This window comes from Aptenodytes forsteri, unplaced genomic scaffold (genome assembly GCF_000699145.1).
Source record: "Aptenodytes forsteri isolate BGI_AS27 unplaced genomic scaffold, ASM69914v1 Scaffold325, whole genome shotgun sequence".
NCBI classification, from domain to species: domain Eukaryota; kingdom Metazoa; phylum Chordata; class Aves; order Sphenisciformes; family Spheniscidae; genus Aptenodytes; species Aptenodytes forsteri.
Window position 1 is genome coordinate 1,089,046 of NW_008795575.1, and position 21,890 is coordinate 1,110,935.

Here is a 21,890-nt window from a genome sequence, read left to right on the forward strand (position 1 = left end):
AAGACAGCTTGCAGAAAGCAGCTTATAGACCATCTTACAGCTGCAAGTGTTTTGGCAACATTAATTACAACTCCCTGTGAGACAAGTAAGTATTACTATAACCACTATACTGCACTATTAACAACTCAGTGTTTGCTATTATGAAGTGACTGTGAATATTGCAATAATGCCTGTTGTAAGGGTAGAAAGACACTGAATTTAGAGTAGTTGGGATTCAGATGTTTATGCTTTTAATTGTGTCCACATGAAGGATGCTATTTATTCTTCTAAACTATTTCTAATCCAAAACAATAAAGAAGGGGAAAATTCTTCCATGTCTGCATGTCTTCAGTTTAATGGATTTGTCTTCCTTACATTACATTATTCTGTCCACAAGACCCATGGGGGCAGAGAAGCTCGGATTTTCAGCGTTACTGATATTAATCTAAAATTGAAATCTGCATTCACAGAAATCAACATTCTCATAAGCCATCACAAGGGTGGCCTAGGAAGTTGGGAACCATCAGAGCTAACTCCCTGATGCTGTTCAATCTGAAACTTCAGGTCATTTTCTCAGCAAGAAGAGAAAGTCCTCTGTTATAGAGGAAATACAACTGATTCGTAAAAATTAGTAGTCATATGGGAAAACGACAGAGTAATACCTGGTTTTTTCTACATGGAAAATCTTGCTATATGATCTATCATTGGCCTATGGACTGCGATGACTTTCCAGCACTTTTCTTATTTACTTGCATTGTCAACACATGCTTATGTTCTTATAAGAACAGAGTCTATCTGAATAATCCCAATCTGCACGACTAAGAACTTGTAAGAGATGATGCATGGAGGGAAATGGATCTGATTTGTCAGTTGTAAACTTCAGCTTTAAGCTTTATGCATATTTTAAGGCAGAAGGTAAAGGGGCCATGGAATAAATGAAAATTAGGCTCAGCAACATTTACTCATATAAATTTTCGCCCTGTAAAAACAGAGTGCTTATTGTATGACTGCTGCATAGACTTATATAGGTAGCTGGGGATGTATTTTCAGAGGTTGAGCACTCATAGATCACAACCAATTATCCTCAGTGAGATTCACTAATGTATAGTAAATTGCTACTACTCAGGAACACAAAAGTTTTGATGAGCTTTTCCCATCCTGTTAGAAAGGAAGAGATTGTTTATGAAATAACACAATGATGTTCAACAAAAAAAAAATGCATGAATCCAGAGCTGTTTCGCTTTATCAGGAACAGAAATGAGACTCATTGAGGCAAAATATGAATCCTGTCAAAATAGCACTGTTTAGCTGAAAAAGAGAAAGCAGGACAGAAAAGGAACAGGTTGTATCAGAAATAATGATCTTTTGGTGGCAACAGAAAAATAAAACAAACACATTTCCTTAAAATGAAAACGAAACTAAACCAAAAGTTACAGCAAGGTAAAATCTTCTAAGTAAAAGCTTGGTTATAATAAGTAATGCAGTAATCATCACAGCTTAAAAGCAATTCAGATTTCTCTGAAGAGGGCTCCATTTCATTCGCCTCCAAGATGCAGAGTCCCTTTTCTTCCCGTTTGTTTGTCATGCATGTCTGAAATGGAAGCGCACACAACCCCATCATGCTCTCTAGGGACCACGAGATTCTCATACAAAATCATGCACCAGCTTGGACTGTTGGAGACCTCCAAAAGCCTCATCCATAAAGCATCCAACATATATGACGAAACAATGACAATGTCATGGCAAATGATATCAAGGGATGATGTTTCTTACTTTAAAAAAAAAGAGAGAACAAACCATTGAGAGATGAGACTCCTCTAGCTTTGTCGTAGGTGTGAAATAATCTGTGTGTTTCTATGTAAATATTTTATCTCATGTTGTGAATTTGGTTTTGGGTGACGGACAGGCACAGTCATTAGTCTCCAGCTAGGTTCTCCAGATATGAGCTTACACACTGGTACTTTGATCATTATTGAACTGAGCCCTGTGGCTATAGGCCTGTTTCCTCATGAAATTAATGTGATAAGAGGTGGAAGCTTTCAGAAAGGTATACTCCCAATGTGTTACAATCTTTTTTTTCTCTGACATCACCACTTCCATGCCAATGCTGCAAACTGCAACCTCCTTGCGATCTTTCTTGTGTTTGAACCACAATCCAGATAAATACCTGTAGCATCTTGCTATTTTCATGTGCCTTGTAAATAGCAGATGCATCAACATCTCTCTTTGCATGCAATTTGAAAAGAGAGAATTGATGCTACATCACCTTAAAAGCTGCATGGGGCATTGTCCATGCTGCGCCACTCAAGGCTCTCATTCCATAGCAATAAGAGTTTTATCCCGTGCAAAAGGAGGAAAGAAAAAAAAAAAAAACTAAGAAGAAAGGCATCACTCACAAGGCCTAGCATTTCTGCAGTGGAACAGCAGTACGAAAATGAAGTTCTGTATTTCAAAGCAGAAAAGGAACATATGGCTCTAAGAAGAAGCATCACTCACAAGGCCTAGCATTTCTGCAGTGGAACAGCAGTACGAAAATGAAGTTCTGTATTTCAAAGCAGAAAAGGAACATATGGCTAGTGAATCCATAGAAAATACCTGTAGCAGCTAGGGCTTCCAGGGACCAAGAGAGCTGACCTTGAGTGCTTCCATGGAGGTTAATCTGGTATTGTGTGCCAGCTGTGAGATTGGTAATTTCTGTTTCTCGATGGTTTCCCGGCAAAAAGATTTCCTGTGTTCTGTTTGAACTGGACAGGTCTTTCAGAGTGATAAAGAACTGATCAAATACCTCATCCTGTGCTGCCCAAGACAGAGTGAAACTACTGAAAGTCCTGTGTGTTATATTAAGGTCATGAAGAGCACCAGTGGCTTCTGAGATGGGAAGGTCAGTGGGCACCAAAAGCAGAGCATGAGAATCAGTGCTGGGGTTTGTTAAGTAACTTAGCTCTGTAGGTGCAGGACTGGTAGGATTAAATGACGTTTCATTGTTTGATTCTCCAGTTGTTGTGACTAGATGTGCTAAACAGAGGTAAATTACAAGTTAAAATTTCCTGATAATAAACCCCCAAATATACCAAAAGACAGCTAATATCTGCTACAAAACAGTTTGTGTGCTTTGCATTAAAGAGCTCTAAGAACAGAGAAAACAGATGGGTACTTCTTTTTTGGAGACTGAATCCAGGCCACAAGCAAAGGTAGCATCACCAAGCACAACATGGTCCTCACTAACTAGCAGATCCAGAGCAACAACCATTAAACACAGAGATGAGCTGAAATGCCTCCAGCAGAGAAATGGGCACATCCTCAGTTGATGTAAATCAGTACACATTGACTACCTCCAAAGAACTATGCTAATTTACATCAGTGAGGATTTGAACCCTAAGTCTCTCAAACATGCCTTTTATCTTTACTACAGCACGTCTGTTATTGCTTCTGATACGAACCGTAAGTGGAATGCATGCCAAATATCGTAAACACATCCAAATCCAGACTGAGAAATCAGCCACCGCAGAAGCATGCTAAATCTCATCCTATACAATCAAAAACAGGCTTGGAGGAGTTATCCGTCTGGATACATGCAGAATTTTCAAAAAAGGTGGGGGGGGACACACATCCTTACCTAAAAACCAGGACAGAAAGAACTTGAGTAATCGTTCTTTAAAGAGATCCAAAGGAATGGAAGGGAAAAAGACTTGGCCTTCAACATGCTGAATGATCTGTGACTATATCCTGTAGCACAGTCAGATTCTGAAAATCTGAGAACTGTGGAGATCACAGAGAATATGTTTCTGATCACAGCTGCAAGGCAACAGGCAGGTGATTTTTCTGACATGCAGAATTATCTCCTCATTAGTGGAAAACCACATCATTTCACACCTCAATGACTTCCTTGCTTTCATGCTCCACTTGCATTCAATTAAGAGAGAGCAAGTCATCTACCACCATCAATCAGATCAGCACAAATACGTACTCAGGATTCAGTATCTGTCTCCAAATTCACACATGTATCAGAAAAAAAAAAGTTTTCAGAGGAGAAAGATCAATTAAAATTTTTTTCAAATAAATGCAGAAATGTTATCTTGAAAATATACTCTCAGGACAAATACAGGTGTAAAAACCATTGTTTTCTGCTCACCTCCAGGAAGGAGAGAGGCCTGTGAGGCAAACAGTGATTTCTGTTTACATATATCATTCATATTCTTGACTTAGGTGAGGGCCCTCCTTAAATGACCCCAGCACATGATCTGAACCAGGCCCTACATATGCTGCAACCTGTCATCACACCAGCATACCTGCAACGGGAACCACTAGCATAATTCCCTCTTTCTCAGTAAACTGACTGTCAGAACTATTATCTGACTGCACCAGGGTTGCTGAGCTCATGTAACAAAGTAGGAAGACATGCAGTATGGAACCGTTAGCCTTCTGCGACTCTCAGTTGCTTGTGCACAATTAGATGCCAACCAGCTATTTCCTATTCTGGGAACAGGCAAAAAACTATGGCATCAAGTGAGTTCACCGGTACTTGTTCAGCCTTAAGGTTGTCTACTCAACATGCATAGTGGTAGCTGGGCTTTACTGTGGAGTATTTCTGCAGAAGACATACATAAACAGAGTGAACAGACCAGTGGGGAGGAAAGGGCAGCAGTACGTTACACAGGTACAGCCCCATGCTGTGGATGGTCCCACTGGGAAACTGCCATGCACCCTGAATTGGAAACTGAGGACAAAACATCCAAAAATACAAGGGAAAAAGAAAAAAACAAGGTTGGCATTACGCTCCTGATATACTGAGGATCCCTGAGTAAACCCTGTGTAATATTGGTCAAAACTGGCTTCTCATTTTCCCTCGTTTTACTTGACCACCCCTACTGACTTTTTCCCAGATTCCTGCCAGTTATAGTATAACCACACAAGGACTTGGTTACTCTAATCTGAGTGGGAAATACAGTAACAGTTCAGCTGTATTATACAGAACCTGAGGGACCAACCACCTAAGTGGCATTTTAATTCAGAATTTTGATGTCACAAGTGGATTAATTCTATTGTGCCAACTTTAACAACTTCATGGGAGGCTGCCATGTACAGATTGTCTCATGGAGCATATGTAATTATATGTAGTTACATTACCTCTGATATTTTTTCAGACCTAATTCTGAATATTACCTTGGGTTTAATGACTTGACTCCAACAAATGAATTTGTGGATGAGAAAGAGTGGTAGAAAGATACCACAGACAGTATCAGTGTTCATTATTTAGCAGATAGAATACTATAACAGATAACGGAAAATTTGGAAAACAATCAAACTGTAGGGTAACAAGACCAACAGAGTTCAAACACTTGACTTAGCAACTAGGGGAATAGATGGGGAGAAGAAAAAGAGAGCTCTAGGAGCCCTAGGTGGGTGGATGACAGCCAGATAGAACGATTCATGGTGGCAAGATGAATGAATAGTAGATGCCAAAGAGCTGAAAGCTATGTAGAAGGAAAAGTGGATGGACAACAAACATACGCTCTTTCTCAGACTGGAATCCTTCTCAATATCATTCTCTTAGTAAAATCTTCAGGCTGAATATGGCCTAAGTATGTCTATACTGCTGTTGCTGGCCTTTTGAGGAATTCCATTGTAATGTTTCACCGGCAATTTTACTAAAAAGAATGTTAATGTCCTGCCAGCATATTTCCCCGGTTACTTGGGATGGAGCAAAGAGTGTTCTGCTTTATTTCTTGCTTCTGTCTCTTGGATTTTATATTATTTTCCAAGAGAGGCTATCAGCCAGTTTCACTGCGGAGTCTCTCATCAGCTCAAGCACACTTGTAAGACATGATGGCCTACCAAGGTATTTGCATTCTTTTCAGACCCCTTTGGCTAAATGGCTTTCCTCTCTCTCAACCAGCTGATTAAACTAGGCTTACAGTGCTGGTGCACCTCTGAATTTCATGAAGAAAACATTGCAGTATATCACAAGCCAGAAATACTACAGTAGCTACCACTAAAAATCTTCATATTGAAGTCAGGTTCCAGGTACTCTTAACAGAGGAATTAGCTGAAGAAATGGACAATCTTTACTGGCAAATTTAGTTTCCCAGTGGTCAGCACTGTATTTTCCCATTGAACTGGCTCACCTAATCATTCTTCCTAATGTTTCTTTGAGTTTGTATAAAAAAGGATGGCTCAATCTAAGATTAGTAGAAGCCAGGAAAGGAAGAGGGGCTGACACACAACACAGACAGGGTGTTTGGTAAACAGCATAAATCTTCTTAAAAACATTCAACAGAATGGAAAAGTTACTTCCCCAAGCCATGCTCCTATGTGCAACTCACTTCCAGAGGCAAGACAGTATCACATCCACGATTCATCAGCAGTTGCTGCACAATCTGGGTCCTTCAGCAGAGGAATTTGAGGTTGGCACTTGGTTTCTCTAATGTCCACTCATTTATCTCCACAGGTCTCTCGTGCCTGATGTATTACCATCTGCCTCCTCCAGGACCCACATTGTGCTATGCAGGCAGGGTTCCAGAACCAGAGCAAGAAAGAACAAAGCTGCAGTCTGACTGCTCAGCTTCCTCAGAGCTGGCTTACGTGCTCGCCCTACAGATTAGTTGTTAATCTGATGTAACATTCTCAAGACATGCTGCCAGAAAGGTCCCTCCAACTAGTAAAATGGCTCACTTTCTTTGATTTCTGAAGTGGTTCTAAAGCAAAACCTTAGTGCGATGCTGGGTGAGACCTCTAACAAATAAGCAGTACCTTAGTTTGTGATACCTTTATTAATAACAGAAAGGAGGTACCTGTTGTAGCCACAGCTTCCAGAGGAGAGGAGCGCTGTTCTCCAGCCAATCCATACACCTTGATTTTATAGGAAGTGTTAGCTTGGAGGCCGTCAATCACAGCACCTAGGGATTCTCTGGGCAGGAAGGTTTCTGCAGGGAGCCCAGCTGCCAATGACACTTCCTTGTACTCCACCACAAAACTACTGTAGACTCCTGTATTCGCATACCATGAGACACTAAAGCTGTGGTCTGTTACCCTCGAGACCACAAGGTCCCTCAGTGCATCCTCCTGCATCCCTGAGGCCTCTGGAGCAAGAAAGCTCCCAGAGCCAGAAAGCTCCTCTGGGTCAGGAGTCATTGCCTGCATTAGGGTTAGACTATATAGAGCTACAAAGAAACAAACAAGCAAATAGCAGTATGAAATATTCAGTCTTTCCTTTTCAGCAAAACAAAATAACATTTAGCAAACTGTTCATTTTGGAATCTTTACCGTCCCTTGAATGCAGAATCGTGGACATCAGTTAAAAAAAACTTTGTCACTTGAGCCGCACTTCATCCATATGAAGAGACAGAAGCAACAGAAGGCTGCCATCCTACATTATGGAATAGTTTGTGACATGTCCTTTGCTAGAGGTTCATGAGCTCTGAATGTTTCAGCTGTCTGTGTGTGGAGTTGGCAAAACAAAAACATTTAGCAAACTGTTCATTTTGGAATCTTTACCGTCCCTTGAATGCAGAATCGTGGACATCAGTTAAAAAAAACTTTGTCACTTGAGCCGCACTTCATCCATATGAAGAGACAGAAGCAACAGAAGGCTGCCATCCTACATTATGGAATAGTTTGTGACATGTCCTTTGCTAGAGGTTCATGAGCTCTGAATGTTTCAGCTGTCTGTGTGTGGAGTTGATATACATAAAAAGATAACAGGAAGAATGTGAGAAGGGAAAGGAAGCACTAACAGAAGAACTTCAGCTCTGGGGCTGAAAGAAGCTTTACCCTCAGTGATAGAAAATTCACCTATGCAAACAAATAAAAATGACGTGGGAAAATCCTGAATACCTGCAGGCAGAGAAGCCTGACCAAACCGCCAAGAGACTGGGGAGAATATAAGATGAAAAACTGGCAATCTGGAGAAGCAAAGGAAACTCTGAAAAGAAAAACTCTCAGCCCTTCCCGCAGTCCTGGCTCCCTTGTTCAGCAGGGATGGCACATGCCCCTCTAAACAGCAGGACTGTCTCCTCCACCCACAGGGAAGAGCTAGTCCAGTCCTAGCCATGCTACTGGCATTTTCCACTTCAATCATTTATCTCTCTCCCTGGTTGCTCCAAATACTCTCCCCAGCAGTGCAATGGACCTGAGGTCCTCCATAGCTCTGCAAGAAAGGGTAAAACAACAAGTTTGTTTGGCTTAGCCTGAGGACTTCAGGACCTCCCAAGTACTGGGAACATGGATAAAAAGGACTGACTTGAGGGTGGACGAAAAAGTAAACTGAAGAAGAGACCTCTTGTCTTATACCCCACAGGCTTACAGAGCATTTCTACCTCCCCATGCTCATGTGTTTAGATTTGTCCATTCCTATGCAGGAGGGAGGTCACAGGAACAGGTTATGTCAACTACTGCTGTTGCTTCTAAGGAGCCCACTGCAGAGAACTCTTTGTTTACTGGCTGCTCTGAGTAAAGACTTAAAACAAATACACTGGCCAGATGAATGTATTTATAAAAAAAACCCAAAACCATACCAGGAAAAAGAAGCCACCTTGTCAGACTTTGGAAGCTGGTGCTGAAAAGACCAGACTGTGAAATTCTACAGCATGTTGTTTCTGCCTTTTCACGGGCTATGCATACTTCTTTTGAGACCACTCAGTCTTCAGACAGATGGGGAAACAGATAACTTTTTGGAAAAACAGAAGCCTGCTCACTCCTGCCACATAAACGTTCAGCTTCCTTTTGTATGTGTGTGCCTCAAGGCTTCCTAATTTTCCCCTACATTGGACACAGGCCTGACTTATGCATCAGACAAGTAATTCAGTATTGATGGTTTTCCATAGTTTACACCATACCATATAACTCTCTGCTGTGCTGCATTACTTGACTCTATAAAGCATTCAGAGGTTCTGCTGGCATGAACGCTACCAGGGAATATGAAACTATTTTTGATCAGTTGAGCTGTATGGTTATTAATCTGTGAAATCCACAGCTTCTGGCATGTGTTTACCTCATAGATGGTCTTTGGGGAAAAAAGGATAAACACCTTGATATCTGCTAAGGACAATAATTGTAGCCCCATTGATTCCGATTTCACTGTCTCTTCTTGCTTATAGCAGTTAAGGCTTTGCCTCACAGGATTTAGCCTGAAAGCACCTAAAGATTCAGTACTTACGTTCTATACTGAGATAGAGTTCTGTATGCAAGAAACTTTGGGTCAAAATGTTTCACAAAGAATAAAACCTTATTCAATAAGTAGTCCACAGATACTGGTTAAGTAGAGTGGTTTGTACAAATGGAGATGGCAGAAATGGACCCCCTCTTTGTAGACAAATGTAACAGTCATGGTATCCAATGGAAACGGTGACTGTGACCAGATTTGTGGTGGTAGCCTTTCTCACTTTTGGATAAGAAAACTGAAAAAGGGCAACATCAGAGCCCTGTTGACCCAGCTGAAGCACGACGGGTGGAGGCATGCTGTGAAGAGAATTCATTAGGCAGGAACAAGCAATGTTAAATACATTCTGGTTGCTCTTCCTCTTAGTTTTTGGCTGTAGAAAAGAAAACAAGTTATAAGACATAATGCACAGAAAAGCAGCCTCACTTAAAACTAAGGTCTGCATTTCCTTCAGGACAAACAGCAGCGTTCTTTGTGAGTCTTCTCAAAGGACAAGCAAGAAATCATTAAGAACATGGAGCTAAACACAGTAGGTAGGGAAATACATCTATCCCTCAGTTAAGCCTATCATGCTAGACAGAGCTAAGTCTGCTCTGCAGGCAGTTGTTTTTAAGCAGTTCCCCAGACATGGCTTACAAAATCAGGTGAGGTTGTACTTGGGCTAGTCATTGCCCAATGACCTGGTGCACGGCACTCATCAAAAGCTGTTACTCACCAGTCGAACCCTTGACAGTTGTGGGTTTGCTTTTGTGTCTGCCTTTCTCTGCCACCAGACTAACGGTGTATTCTGTCCCTGCCTCCAGCCCTCGCAGGATAAAAGAGGTGCTGTCCACGGGGATCTCTACTTCGTTCTTCCTTCCAGAGGGGCTAACGTAAATCAGACGATAACGATCAAACTTGGCCACTGGTCTTCTCCAGCGAAGGGATAAAGTGGTTTCAGTAGGGTCACTGACTTCCAAGTCCTTGGGGTTATCAAGATCTACAGGTTAAAAAAGCAAAGTTGAGTTGTCTGAACTGCCCTGGGACAGTTTTTCAGGCATCTGTAGACAGAGCAACATTTATACTGGGTGTCTAGCAACAGCTCAGTCTTATCCACCTTTTGGAGCTTTTGAAGTCCCGTTGCTTGATATAGGTAGAGGATGATGAAGTTCTCTCTTACAGACAAACCACACTTGAACAAATTTCCCCCACTTACACTCACTTCAGCAGGCACTGCATGGAGGAGAGGCAAAATTTAAGCCTTCAGAGAATTTACCTGGGAAAAGGGGGATATTGTGAGAAAAATCCTGATTTGAAGGGCCGTCAGGACTATTGCAACCACTGAGGCTGCGCTTTTTATCAGATTAACCTTTTGGCCATAACCACCATTCCTGCCAGAAACCCTCACAATTAGAGGATGGCCAGAGTAATCAGTGTAAGCATAATTACCATTAAGGAGCTCACCTGGAGATGAAACTCCCAGAGCATTAAGAGATCCTCATACAGGAAAAGGAAGCCAGATTCAGAGGTCAAGATCTTTGGGGAAATGCTTTTTCTTTCCCTTGAGAGGAAATGTCCCATTGGTACCAAAATGAAATAAAGAACTTTCTAAAATATTTCTTACAGCATTACTTGGAAAGGAAAGAAACATCAGAGTGGCTCCACCTGACTTGCTGCTTCCTCCAGAGCACAGAGGAGGATCAAGCTACTCACCAGTGCCAGCATTAATGGTAGCAGGAGCGCTTTCCCTGTCCTGTCTTACTGCTGTCACTCCAATGCCATATTCAGTTCCAGGCCTCAAACCTAAGAGATGAGGAATAGAAGTATGAGTTCCTGTCCATGGAATATGCCTATGGGCATTTGTTTAAATAAGGAAGCCTAAATGTATGCAAGGTAAGATATATACTTTCCTGTGTTTGCAGAGAATCGAGGTTTCAGTTGACCCTCCAGCTGATGTGATGTTAATAAATCTTTTTCCATGTACATGCCAAAGGATAAAGATTATGGCTGACTGAGACTGCATTTTGGACACTGTGCAAGTGCATAATCAGAGATAGCTTCTACTTTCAAGAGCTTGCAATATATATACTTCTGCCAAAGAAAAGACGTCCATATGACGTGGAGAAAGTACCATTATCTAGCCTTGCAGGTTGGTAAGGCAATTTGCAGGTATACAGAAAAGTTGCAGACTGGCATCAGTAAATACCATCCCTAGCACATGCAAAAGCCTTTTGAACTCAGAGATGTGAAGCCATCTCCACAAAGACATGTAGCTACCTAGAACTCAGGGAACTGACTAGTGGGATTCAGAGATGCACATGAAAGTGAAATGGCTACATACCTTCTGTTGGCTAGTTACCCATCTGCAGGTGTGTAAATATATATCACGTTTTTTAATTTAATTGCTTGTACTCAAAATGCGTAACCTCTGCTTGTACCTCTTATGTATAGTGACCAAAAGGACATTTTTTCACCACCCTAGCGTGCTCTAGGGTGATGGCAGCGGCATAACATTAACAACAATCTCTCCATTCCCTTACCTGTAAGTGTAGCTCTGGTTGTTGCTTGGTTGCCCTTTGGCACTGTGATCTCAGCATGGTCTCCACCAGAGATGGGAGCAAACTTAATTCGGTAGTTATCAATATTTGCATGGCTGTTCTTCCACTCCAGAGTAATGCTATTGTCTGTCTGTGACACCCGCTTCAGGTTTCTTGGAGCATCCAAGTCTGTAATCAATCAACCGATAAATAAATAAATAAATAGGAATAATTCTCTTATGACAGCAGTCTCTTACGACAGTACTTTTTAGAAGGTGAAATGATCCATAAAGCTGAATTTAAGTTTCCTCTGACATGATACCACTATGTTCTTAACTACATCAAGCAGATTTCTTTTAGCATGAAGTGGAGAGCTCACTAGCTTTAGGAAAAAATCAGTGGAAGAAACTCAACTTTTATCTCCTGAGAAAAAAATAACATTTTCAATTTTAGTAATTATTTTTTATTACAAAATAGGCTTGTGGAAAAACATATTTGGATGAAAATACTATTTTTCCTTTATAAATACCTCAGCTTTCAAAAGAAAAAAGGCGGGTAAGAAAAAATAATTGATCATCTCTAGAATTTCTGTTCAGTAAATATCTTGCATTCATGGCTGAAAGGAACTCTCAGTCTCAAAACAAAAGGTGAATATTACGTAGAAATTCAATGGGCTTTCGCTGTTCACACCTATAGTAGACTCAAATCCTGCTCTAAATGAACAACTACATTTTGAGATGAAAAGGGAGGTAATTCTCTATGTACCATTTACTCAGCTCCTTTAATGCATCAGACCTTGATAACATGCTAAAGGACCCATGCTTTCATAAAGCATTCCCAGGATCACTAAGGAGCAAAGTAAATTTATAAAAGCATGACATAAAACATTTGCAGAACTGAAGAAGGAAAAAAAGCAAAGTTCTCTGCTGATCTGTTACGCATTTAGACAAACAGAAATAAGGTCTTAGATGGAATAGGAACCATATTTAGCTCAGCAGACAGACAAGTAATCCAAAGGAATTTGTTTCCTGAAGTAGAGATTTAGGGTATGATGAGCAAAAGCTTCTAAGTGACTTAATAACATAATTCCCATTTTCAAAATACATTTAGATACTTGGGGGGTCTAAATATTTTGTTGAGCCAGTAAGGTATATAAGGCACAGAAAAACATTCTCCACTTTCCTGTACCTCTATAACAGTGCTGATTCTGTGTTGATGCAGTAACTATCAACTCAAGCAACATGACGCAAACAGCACAGGAAGATTGATGGTGATTGCGTTACCTTCCCAGAAGTTTGGATTGTATCCAAGCCTCTTACCTGTGACAAAGACTTCTTTCATAGGGTCGCTTTCCATGTCTCCTCGACGAGAGATGAGTGTCACTTCATACTCTGTGTGCGGCCTCAGGTTTCCAATAGAATATTGGTTTTCATCTTCAGAGAGGTCAATGGTTGTCCTGTCCCCTGGAACATCCTTGGGGCCATAAGTGAGCTCTATGCCTTCAATTTCAGCCAAGGGTTTGGACCACGTGATAAGAGCTGTGCTGTCTGTGACATCTTTTGCCTCGATCTGGCTAGGGGCATCAAGCTCTGTTACAAAAAGAGAAAGAGGTGTTTTCTTAAAGAAATCTTGCCACAAAAATCATATACATTCTTGTGCTTTTAATTGCTGATTCAGAGCAAAATTAAAATGAGCAGCTTCTACCAACTGAAGCTTATCTTCAATTACTTTCTTCCTTTACTTTCTATTCTTGTAGAAGAAAGTGCCAAATGGATTCAATTCATGAGAAGCAAATTAATCAAAATTAATTAACATCAGAAGCTGCCAAAGGAAAGTCAAGCAGGAACCTTAAGAGGTTCTCCATCTGTACAATAGCAACTCTCCTTTTAACAATTTCTTCATGCACATATCACAAGGATGAAAGAAATTTTAGTTCTCTTGATGTATATTTTGAAAAAGAATAAAAGTGCATACTGCTTGCTACCTTCTAGCTAAATATAAATTTCCTTTCCTCTTCAAACAGGTAATTTGGAAAGGAATCCATTTTTCCTCATGTATTCTTCATTAGCAGCTCCACTACTTTCTTTTTTCCCCTTATCAATTCATAGTATAGAGCTTGGCTTTCTCTTTGTTTAAAACCTCCCTAGGCTACACCCAACAGCAGTTGTTTTATTGGTGGCGCTACACCAAATACATGTTGTGCTTACTTGTGGTTATCACTCTGGATAGTCCTGGTCCTCTGGTATTGTTTTTCACTATATGAAGGGATACATTATACTGTTGCCCTGGTGCCAAACCTGGCTGCATATAAGACGTCTCTGGCCTTTTCAAGCTGCTGGTTATATCTCCATTATCATCCTTTTTCTGTAACACATGGAACAGTCAGTTAGTAGAAATATAAGAAATCCAGGATCTTTCACTTATATACGGCCTCTATACAAGAAACACTGCTTCCTTACCATATTACGGAAGACCAGCTCCCAGCCATCAAATGAAAAGTTCAGAGGATCCCACTCCACCTGGACAGATGTTTCTCTAACAGATTTGAATTTCAGACCTTCTGGAGCAGGCAGATCTGTGACAGAAAAAAAAGTGTATCATTACATGAGCAACAAGTTTCCAAAAATAGGGCACTGAGGGTGGGACATCTTTCCACCACTACAAATATCTGCCATGTAGGTATTTGCATCTGAGATGTTTAAACCCTCTTCACAGCCAGTTATTCTGTCTTTGGAGAAACATTCCTCTGACCTGTTTTAGATGTCACCTTAGAGTAAAATGAGTTTTGCCCTAAAAATCTCTATTTTTGCCCTCTTGAAAGAAGCCTTGAGATGAACCCTGCCCCAGCTCTCTAAAAATGAGCACAGTGACAGAAGTCAAAGAGCACCTTTTGAGGCTGGGGTGTTTAGATATGGCTGTGGTCTGCACAATACAAAAAGGAAGATGAACAACAAATGAACAGACAGGCAGATAGAAAGTGAGTTGTGGTAAAACCCACTGATGATGCAAAACAAATATAACCTCCATTTTAGTCAAAACAGTTTGAATCCAAGTGATTTCATATTGTTCTTTTACATGCTGCTACATTTTTATATTTTTTCAGGAAGCATTACCAGATTCTAAAAACGTACCTTATTATGAAGAAGCCACAGGCCTTAATTTACAAAGACCCCATGATATTCATTGGGAGGCACTGCAGAGAGCAGAAGAGCTAGTGAACTGTACTTTTAACACAGTCATTGGTATTGGAAAAGAATAGAAAATGATAGTGCAGAAGGCTGTCTTCGTTCAGAACAGAAGATGAATTGAAAATAGAAAATACAAAAGAAATAATACCCTGAAAAAGGGATGCAAATAAATACATACTATGGAATAGACAAAAGAATGAATACAGGGAATGTTAAACTCACATGTTGCTACCCTGGCACTGACTGGAATACTCTTCTTGTTTTTAAGGATTGCAAAGACACGGATAAAGTATTCTACACCCGGCTCCAGTTCATGAATAGTGGCAGCTGTCTGGTTTCCTGGCACGGTGAACTGCATGTCTAAGCCACCACTGCTGGTAGGGACATAGGTGATGAGGTACTCATTGACGAGATTCTCATGCTTCCATTCCAGATTTACGGTTTTATCTGTTACGTTTGTCACAGTCAGCTCGGTTGGAGGAGACACTAGGAAGGGGAAAAGAACAACACAAACTTATAAGAAGTTTTCAAGGCTCAGAAAATAATGACTTACCCAGTTTCACATTTTCCCAGGAGCAGTTTATAAGAATTATCTTACTAACAGGGAATGGGGAAGCCATGTCACACAAATTAGCCACTTGAAGAAAGGAATGTTCAGCTGATGAAGACTACAGACATTTCCAAAAGTCACGGGCCAATTTCTACTCTCACACTTGCACACAACCTATGGCTGACTGTGTTCCAGCTCCTCCTCTCACAGCTACTGCACAAGACTACTATAACAGAATTATATATATATGCTACACAGAATTGCACAGATTTTCCAAAGTAAAATAAAACATGATTATTTTTTGTAAATACTTTCAATAGATTACTCTACATTTGCATGCGCAAGAGCACAAAATGTGGCTTGGGAGTCTTCCAGAAGGAGGAGATGAAAAATGGGAATTTCTTTTCAAGGGTGTTCATTCTTTTTTATAATGTTCCCAACACCAAACTAGTCTTTAATTACTCTACAAAGATCTTAGTTCCTAAAGAAAACCACCTCCTTTATAGCGTAATGCCTATCATTATCTAGCTGCCAAAATTTTCTATCAATTTCCATAGAGTCAGTGGTACTGGGAAACTAAGCATGTGGCTTTATAGCTAAGTTTCCATTCCAGCTGATTCCATGATTTTACTCTAAGCTTTGTCAGATCTAACATACACACGCACACATATATACATATATAATATATATAAAATCGAGTTTTACTTTAGTTAGAAAAATCTATTTGGCCAACAAAATTTTCTATCAATTTCCATAGAGTCAGTGGTACTGGGAAACTAAGCATGTGGCTTTATAGCTAAGTTTCCATTCCAGCTGATTCCATGATTTTACTCTAAGCTTTGTCAGATCTAACATACACACGCACACATATATACATATATAATATATATAAAATCGAGTTTTACTTTAGTTAGAAAAATCTATTTGGCCAATTGAGAGATAGCCAATGTCCCTGTAATAATTCTGAAAGCTTGCACTGCAATATTTGCAACATCGGGCAATTCCATTGTGACAGTTGTCTCATACAGATCACTCAGATAGGACCATGTTATTTTCTGTGTGTGCCTTGCCTCCACTACACTCTCTGCCTCCACCAGGGCTCCAGCTCAGAGATCTACCTCCAGAGCAAAGTCGCTGAGCCCTTGGGTGCTGTCAGTGTGTATTGTCAGTGCCGTGTGTTTCATTTTTGGCTCCTACAAAAGTGATGGCATTGTAAATGCAAACCCCTTTCTTACCCATCCAGCATGAGACTGGGAACCAGCACCTGGCTGTAAGAAATGTTTGATACCCAGGCTTTTTATTCACTGACATTCCTTATCTACATTATCTCATTCCTGCAAAGCCTTATTCTTTAGTCAAAATTTAGTCCATATTCTTTTGACTAATCCTGCTGAATACTGTGTAAGAAGACTCTGGATACATCTCCCTCTTCTCCGTAGCTAGAACAGCTTCTTTCAGATGCATTTTTTTTCAGCATCAAGAGGTACTATGAGAAACTGAAAGGTCATGGTGACAAATCCCAGCCAGTGCTAGCTACAGCTCCAGCAGCATTGAGGTAGGAGCAAACTTGGAGATAACAAATGGACTGCATCACCATTATCAGCCTGTTGGCTTGCACACCACCAAAAGTCACCAGCAACCGCTACGCTATATAGCCCTGAAAAGTAAGGGAGGCCAAGAGCTTGCTACTGATGGTGTTACTTCTCTGATTCAGCTGTTTTAACTATGATAAAGAAGAGTGGCAACAGGGTCCAGCTCTATGGAAAAGGTTCACAGACCCTCTGAGGCTGCTGGATGGACACAGGGAATTACCCAGAGAAAGCAGTTCAAAAGGGACATTGCAACCTACCATCGGAGCAGTCATTACCCATGTAACCATCCTCACAGACACACCGTCCGTCGATGCAGCGGCCCACGTTGTTGCAGTTGTTGGGGCAGGACCGTTCACGGCAGTCCTCCCCCGTGAAACCCTCGTGGCACACACAACGCCCATCAATGCAGCGCCCGTGCTGGTGGCAGTCATTGGGGCAGGACAGCTCGCCGCAGTCCTCCCCTGTGAAGCCATTGTCACACTCACAGCGCCCCTCCACACAGCGCCCACGGTTGTTGCAATCATTGGGGCACCGCAGCTCCCCACAGTCCTCCCCTGTGTACCCCTCGTTACACACACACTGCCCATTGACACAGAGTCCATGGTTGTTGCAATCGTTGGGGCACCGCAGCTCACCACAGTCGTCCCCGATGAATCCCTCGTGGCACACACACTGCCCATTGACACAGCGCCCGCGGTTGTTGCAGTCACTGGGGCACCGCAGCTCCCCACAGTCCTCTCCAATGAATCCTTCGTGGCACACGCACTGCCCGTTGATGCAGCGCCCGCGGTTGTGACAGTCATTGGGGCACCGCAGCTCCCCACAGTCCTCGCCCAGGTACCCCTCATGGCAGATGCAGCGCCCGCCCACACAGCGCCCGCGGTTGTGGCAGTCCTTCGGGCACCTCTTCTCACTGCAGTCATCCCCCACGAAGCCCTCGTAGCAGACGCACAGCCCGTTCTCACAGCGCCCATTGCCATTGCAGTTGTTAGGGCAGGTCAGCTCCCCACAGTCCTCCCCAGTGAAGCCCTCCTCGCAGAAGCAGGTCCCATTGACGCAGCGCCCACGGTCGAAGCAGTCATTGGGGCAGATGAGCTCGCTGCAGTCCTCACCAGTGTAGCCCTCATTGCAGACACACTCATTGTCCACACAGCGCCCACGGTTGTGGCAGTTGTTGGGGCAGAGGGGCTCGCTGCAGTCCTCACCGGTGAAGCCCTCGTGGCACACGCACTGCCCGTTCATGCACCTCCCATGCACACTGCACCCCTGGGTGCAGAGCTCTTCACTGCAGTCGGTGCCTGTGTACCCTTCAAAGCACATGCAAACCCCATCCACGCACTTGCCTTGGTCATTACAGTCAAATGGGCAGGTGGCCTGGCTGCAGTCCTCGCCAGTGAAGCCTTCATTGCAGACGCATTTGCCCTGGACGCAGAGGCCCCGGTTGAAGCAGTTGCGTGGGCAGTCCGGTTCAGAGCAGTTGGGGCCTTTCCAGCCAGGCTCGCAAATGCAGCCGCAGATCTCGATGCTGTAGTTGCCACGTCCACTGCAATAGGGTGTTGTGTCCAGGCGACCTGTACCAACGATTCGGAAAACCCATTACTGCCCTTGGCTCTGGGATGCGTTAAGCCAGTGTGGCACACACGACCTAAAAGGGGTCTGGTTTTCCCAGCTCCCTGCAGGACATCATAATTACCAGAATCACCAAAGCTTTTGAATGAGAATTCCTCCTTCTTTCTCTAGTGAGATTTAGTTGACCAGGAATGCTTTAATTCGCACTAATGCCAGGGAAGAGCCCCTGCCAACTACTTGGTAAATGAGCATGCTGGATTCCTCTGCCCTTCTCAAAATCCCTCTTCCACTGTCTGAGCAGCTTTCCTGACTGCTTCATTAGGGCATGCACCATGAAGCATTATTCACCAGTTCACTCCAGAACATAAAATGCCAGGCAGCATCCTGTATCATCAACTGTGAGACCGGCTCTGTGCTCGGAGGGACAGATTAATACTGATAAGACCTGTGTTTTCTCTCTTGGATGACCAATCTCTTACCTCAGTTTAAAAAACAGCTGGAAGGATACCTTTTTTCCCACTTCTCTAACTATTTGTGCTTGTCTATTGCCTTATGTCCTGCTGCACTTTTATTGGTCTCTATTAAAGAAAACTTGGAAACGAAAACGGTTACATTGGCAGCTTACTCAAGGGGACAAAACGTGGAGCCAAGAGCTTGGACTGCATGAGTTTTAATCTTAACTCTGACACAGATTGTCACCATGCCCAAGTGCTGTACATGCTCAATGCCACAGCTACAAAGCGGCCCAGGCAGACTTCTGACCCACTGATTCATAAAACTGCAAAACTGTGAATGAGTGTATCTTGCAAGCTGGCATTCCCAGTTTTGATTACATTTCAAATTTAACAGGTTGACTTTTGTTCATTCTTGAAACAGATTTGAGTATCTACTCTAAACAAGATCTACAGCCAGCACAAGAATTTCCCCAAGAGCAGCTCCCCAGTCTGCCTTACCTTCTACTGCCTGGGAATTAGGACAGCATCCAGCCCCGCTGGCACACTGCTCCCGTAGGGAGGATACCAGCCCCTCCAGCTCCTCTAGTCTGCTCAGCAGATCCTTAATGTCTGGGGCAGCTGCACAGCCACAAGCCCGGCGGGGTATGTTAATACGGTGCGTGAAGACAATCTGGTTCTCCTCGTTCACCGTGTGCTCCTCATAATTCTTGATGGGCTCAATTTCCGCCTTCAGGTCTGCATCACCGCTTGCTGTATCCAGGTCCACAGAGCAAAGGGAGCCAACAGGTAACTTAATGTTGTAGACATGGTTAAAAACCACAGGCTGATTATCCTCTGGCAAGGTCACATTTAGCCCAGTCTCACGCTTCTGCCGGATAATTCGCTTGATGAGTCCACCATTGACTTGCTGGTACAGCAAAGCTAAGATCGCACAGACCAAAACCTGGGTGGGGAGTCCCATTGTGGCGTTCAGTTCCTTTTCAAAGCTGATGGAGTCTTATATATGTTTGGCCTTTGTAGTCTGGAGCAGAAATTGGAGAGCCAGTTCAAACCAAGTTGGATATCCTTTCCTTTCCTGGCACACTTGTCCCCTAAAAGAAGAAGGAGCAGTGTAAGGGATGAACTGCAGTTACACCACCCAACGAAAGGCCTATGACACTGAACGCGTGCTGGCATCCTTAAAGAACATGGCTGGGGTGCTACTCAATGTGTGATCTCACTGCACCCAAGCTGCTGAGCTTGTTCTTATATATAATAACAGTGCATTACCTTGTTTTCCAGGATCTCAGTGTGCTGGTGAACAAAATGTCACAAGGCATGAATCTTGAAGGAAGCTACTATCATTTCCAATTTAGAGCAAGTATAATGGAGTACAGAGGGTTTAATTGCCTCAAGCAGAAGACTAGGGCAAAGAAGCCTGCGGAGACTCATCTCAACTGAAAACACTACTTTCAGACAGAGATAGGTGAAATAAACATCTGTTCTGTTATGATTCAACTAATGTTAAAAGTCTGGATTTCCTTCATTCATTAGTCCACTGCTTGAAGGCTACTGAAGGCTGGATCACGTAAGAAACTTGAGACATTGTCAAAAGGCATACCATTAACACAACTAAGCTCATTGCAGCCCTTTTCCATATGCTTTAAATTATTCCAATTGCTTGGGAATCTGAACTCCAGGCCTTGTAGTCCAATAGTAAGTTTCACCATACCGATGATTTGTCTACAGCATGAAGATAAACAGAGCGCTCTGGAGAACACTGCAGGTTGAAGGTTCTGGTGTCAGTACTTGTATCATAGCTAGCAATACTTTAGCATAGAAGTAGTGAGACACAACAGAAGATGAGACTCCAACAAGGGAGACACATTGTAAGAAACAGCAATAGAAATACACGTGCGCACACACAGACAAAAAAGGGAGAGGAAGAGAAGGAAAAGAAATCCTTTGACCATCTAAGTCCTTCAAGAAAGAGGGAAAGCTTTACATCAATACAGGTGTAAAAAAGTCTTTTTAGCAACCAGTACACCTTTTCACTAGGCAACATTTCCCACTGTCTGATCTTTCATCAGCTATAATACAAGAGCTCGCTTATGGTTACAAGCACCTGGCTGGGCTGTACTAGCTCTTCCTGAAACTCATTCTTTTCAATTACTTTCAATATTTCCTCTTCCTCCTCAGTCTGTAGTGGTTCCTTTCAAACGATATGAGCCAGGGGAGCTGAAAGACATCTATTGACTTCCATGTGGAATCAACCCTTCGCATGTAGAGTGAGAACCAGAAGTAGCTAATGGACTGACTAAACAAGTGCACCTAATAAATGTCATCTTAGCATTTGTTTTCCTTTCTACTCCCAGAAAAGCTTGGTTAAACGGTTAGGTCAGTGACTGTGCTTTCACTAGTTGTAAGCTAGTGAAATGCCAGTAATGGAAGAAACAGCAATTTATTCTCTAAACACCACAGTTTTGATGATGATTCATTTGTCAGATGGGAGACTAGCTTCTTCCACCCTTCTGCTTCCTCCGAAATGTAGAGATCATTTTTTCCCATGCTATCCCAGCTACTTTTGTGAAAGAATGACAATAATACATCAGACGCTTGACTGAAGTTAGTTTTTTTGTAGACAACATTGAGCTCACAAAGAGTGAACTTCACTGCTTTTTATTGGGGAATAAATCAGAAGTAAACAAGCAGCAGTGGAGGCTTTTTTCTTGTCATGGAAAAGCATTCAGCTTTAAGCCATTTCTAACACTTAACCCATTTGTTCAAATATGTCTGCAACCCCTGTCTGCACCAGAAGAGATCACAAGGTAGCTAATAAAGAATAACAGAGGCAGACATGGTCCAGGTCTCATTTGTGACTCAGGCCAACTCCTAAGTTGGGTTG

At 42.3% G+C, this 21,890-nt stretch overlaps 1 protein-coding gene across 2 annotated transcripts in view; it reads right to left on the reverse strand.

Moving 5' to 3' along the window:
* The window catches only part of TNC (tenascin C), a 48,565-nt gene extending 28,598 nt beyond the window's left edge, over window positions 1-19,967 (reverse strand). For both annotated transcript variants that reach the window (XM_009282251.1, XM_019472847.1), the window contains exons 1-9: window positions 19,505-19,967; window positions 17,240-18,553; window positions 15,063-15,326; window positions 14,112-14,227; window positions 13,860-14,016; window positions 12,972-13,241; window positions 11,656-11,841; window positions 10,829-10,918; window positions 9,852-10,115 (exon numbers count right to left, since the gene is read on the reverse strand). In XM_009282251.1, the coding sequence (XP_009280526.1) occupies window positions 9,852-10,115; window positions 10,829-10,918; window positions 11,656-11,841; window positions 12,972-13,241; window positions 13,860-14,016; window positions 14,112-14,227; window positions 15,063-15,326; window positions 17,240-18,553; window positions 19,505-19,967 (3,124 nt within the window). The remainder of the gene's footprint in view (window positions 1-9,851; window positions 10,116-10,828; window positions 10,919-11,655; window positions 11,842-12,971; window positions 13,242-13,859; window positions 14,017-14,111; window positions 14,228-15,062; window positions 15,327-17,239; window positions 18,554-19,504) is intronic.
* Window positions 19,968-21,890: the final 1,923 nt, after the last annotated feature.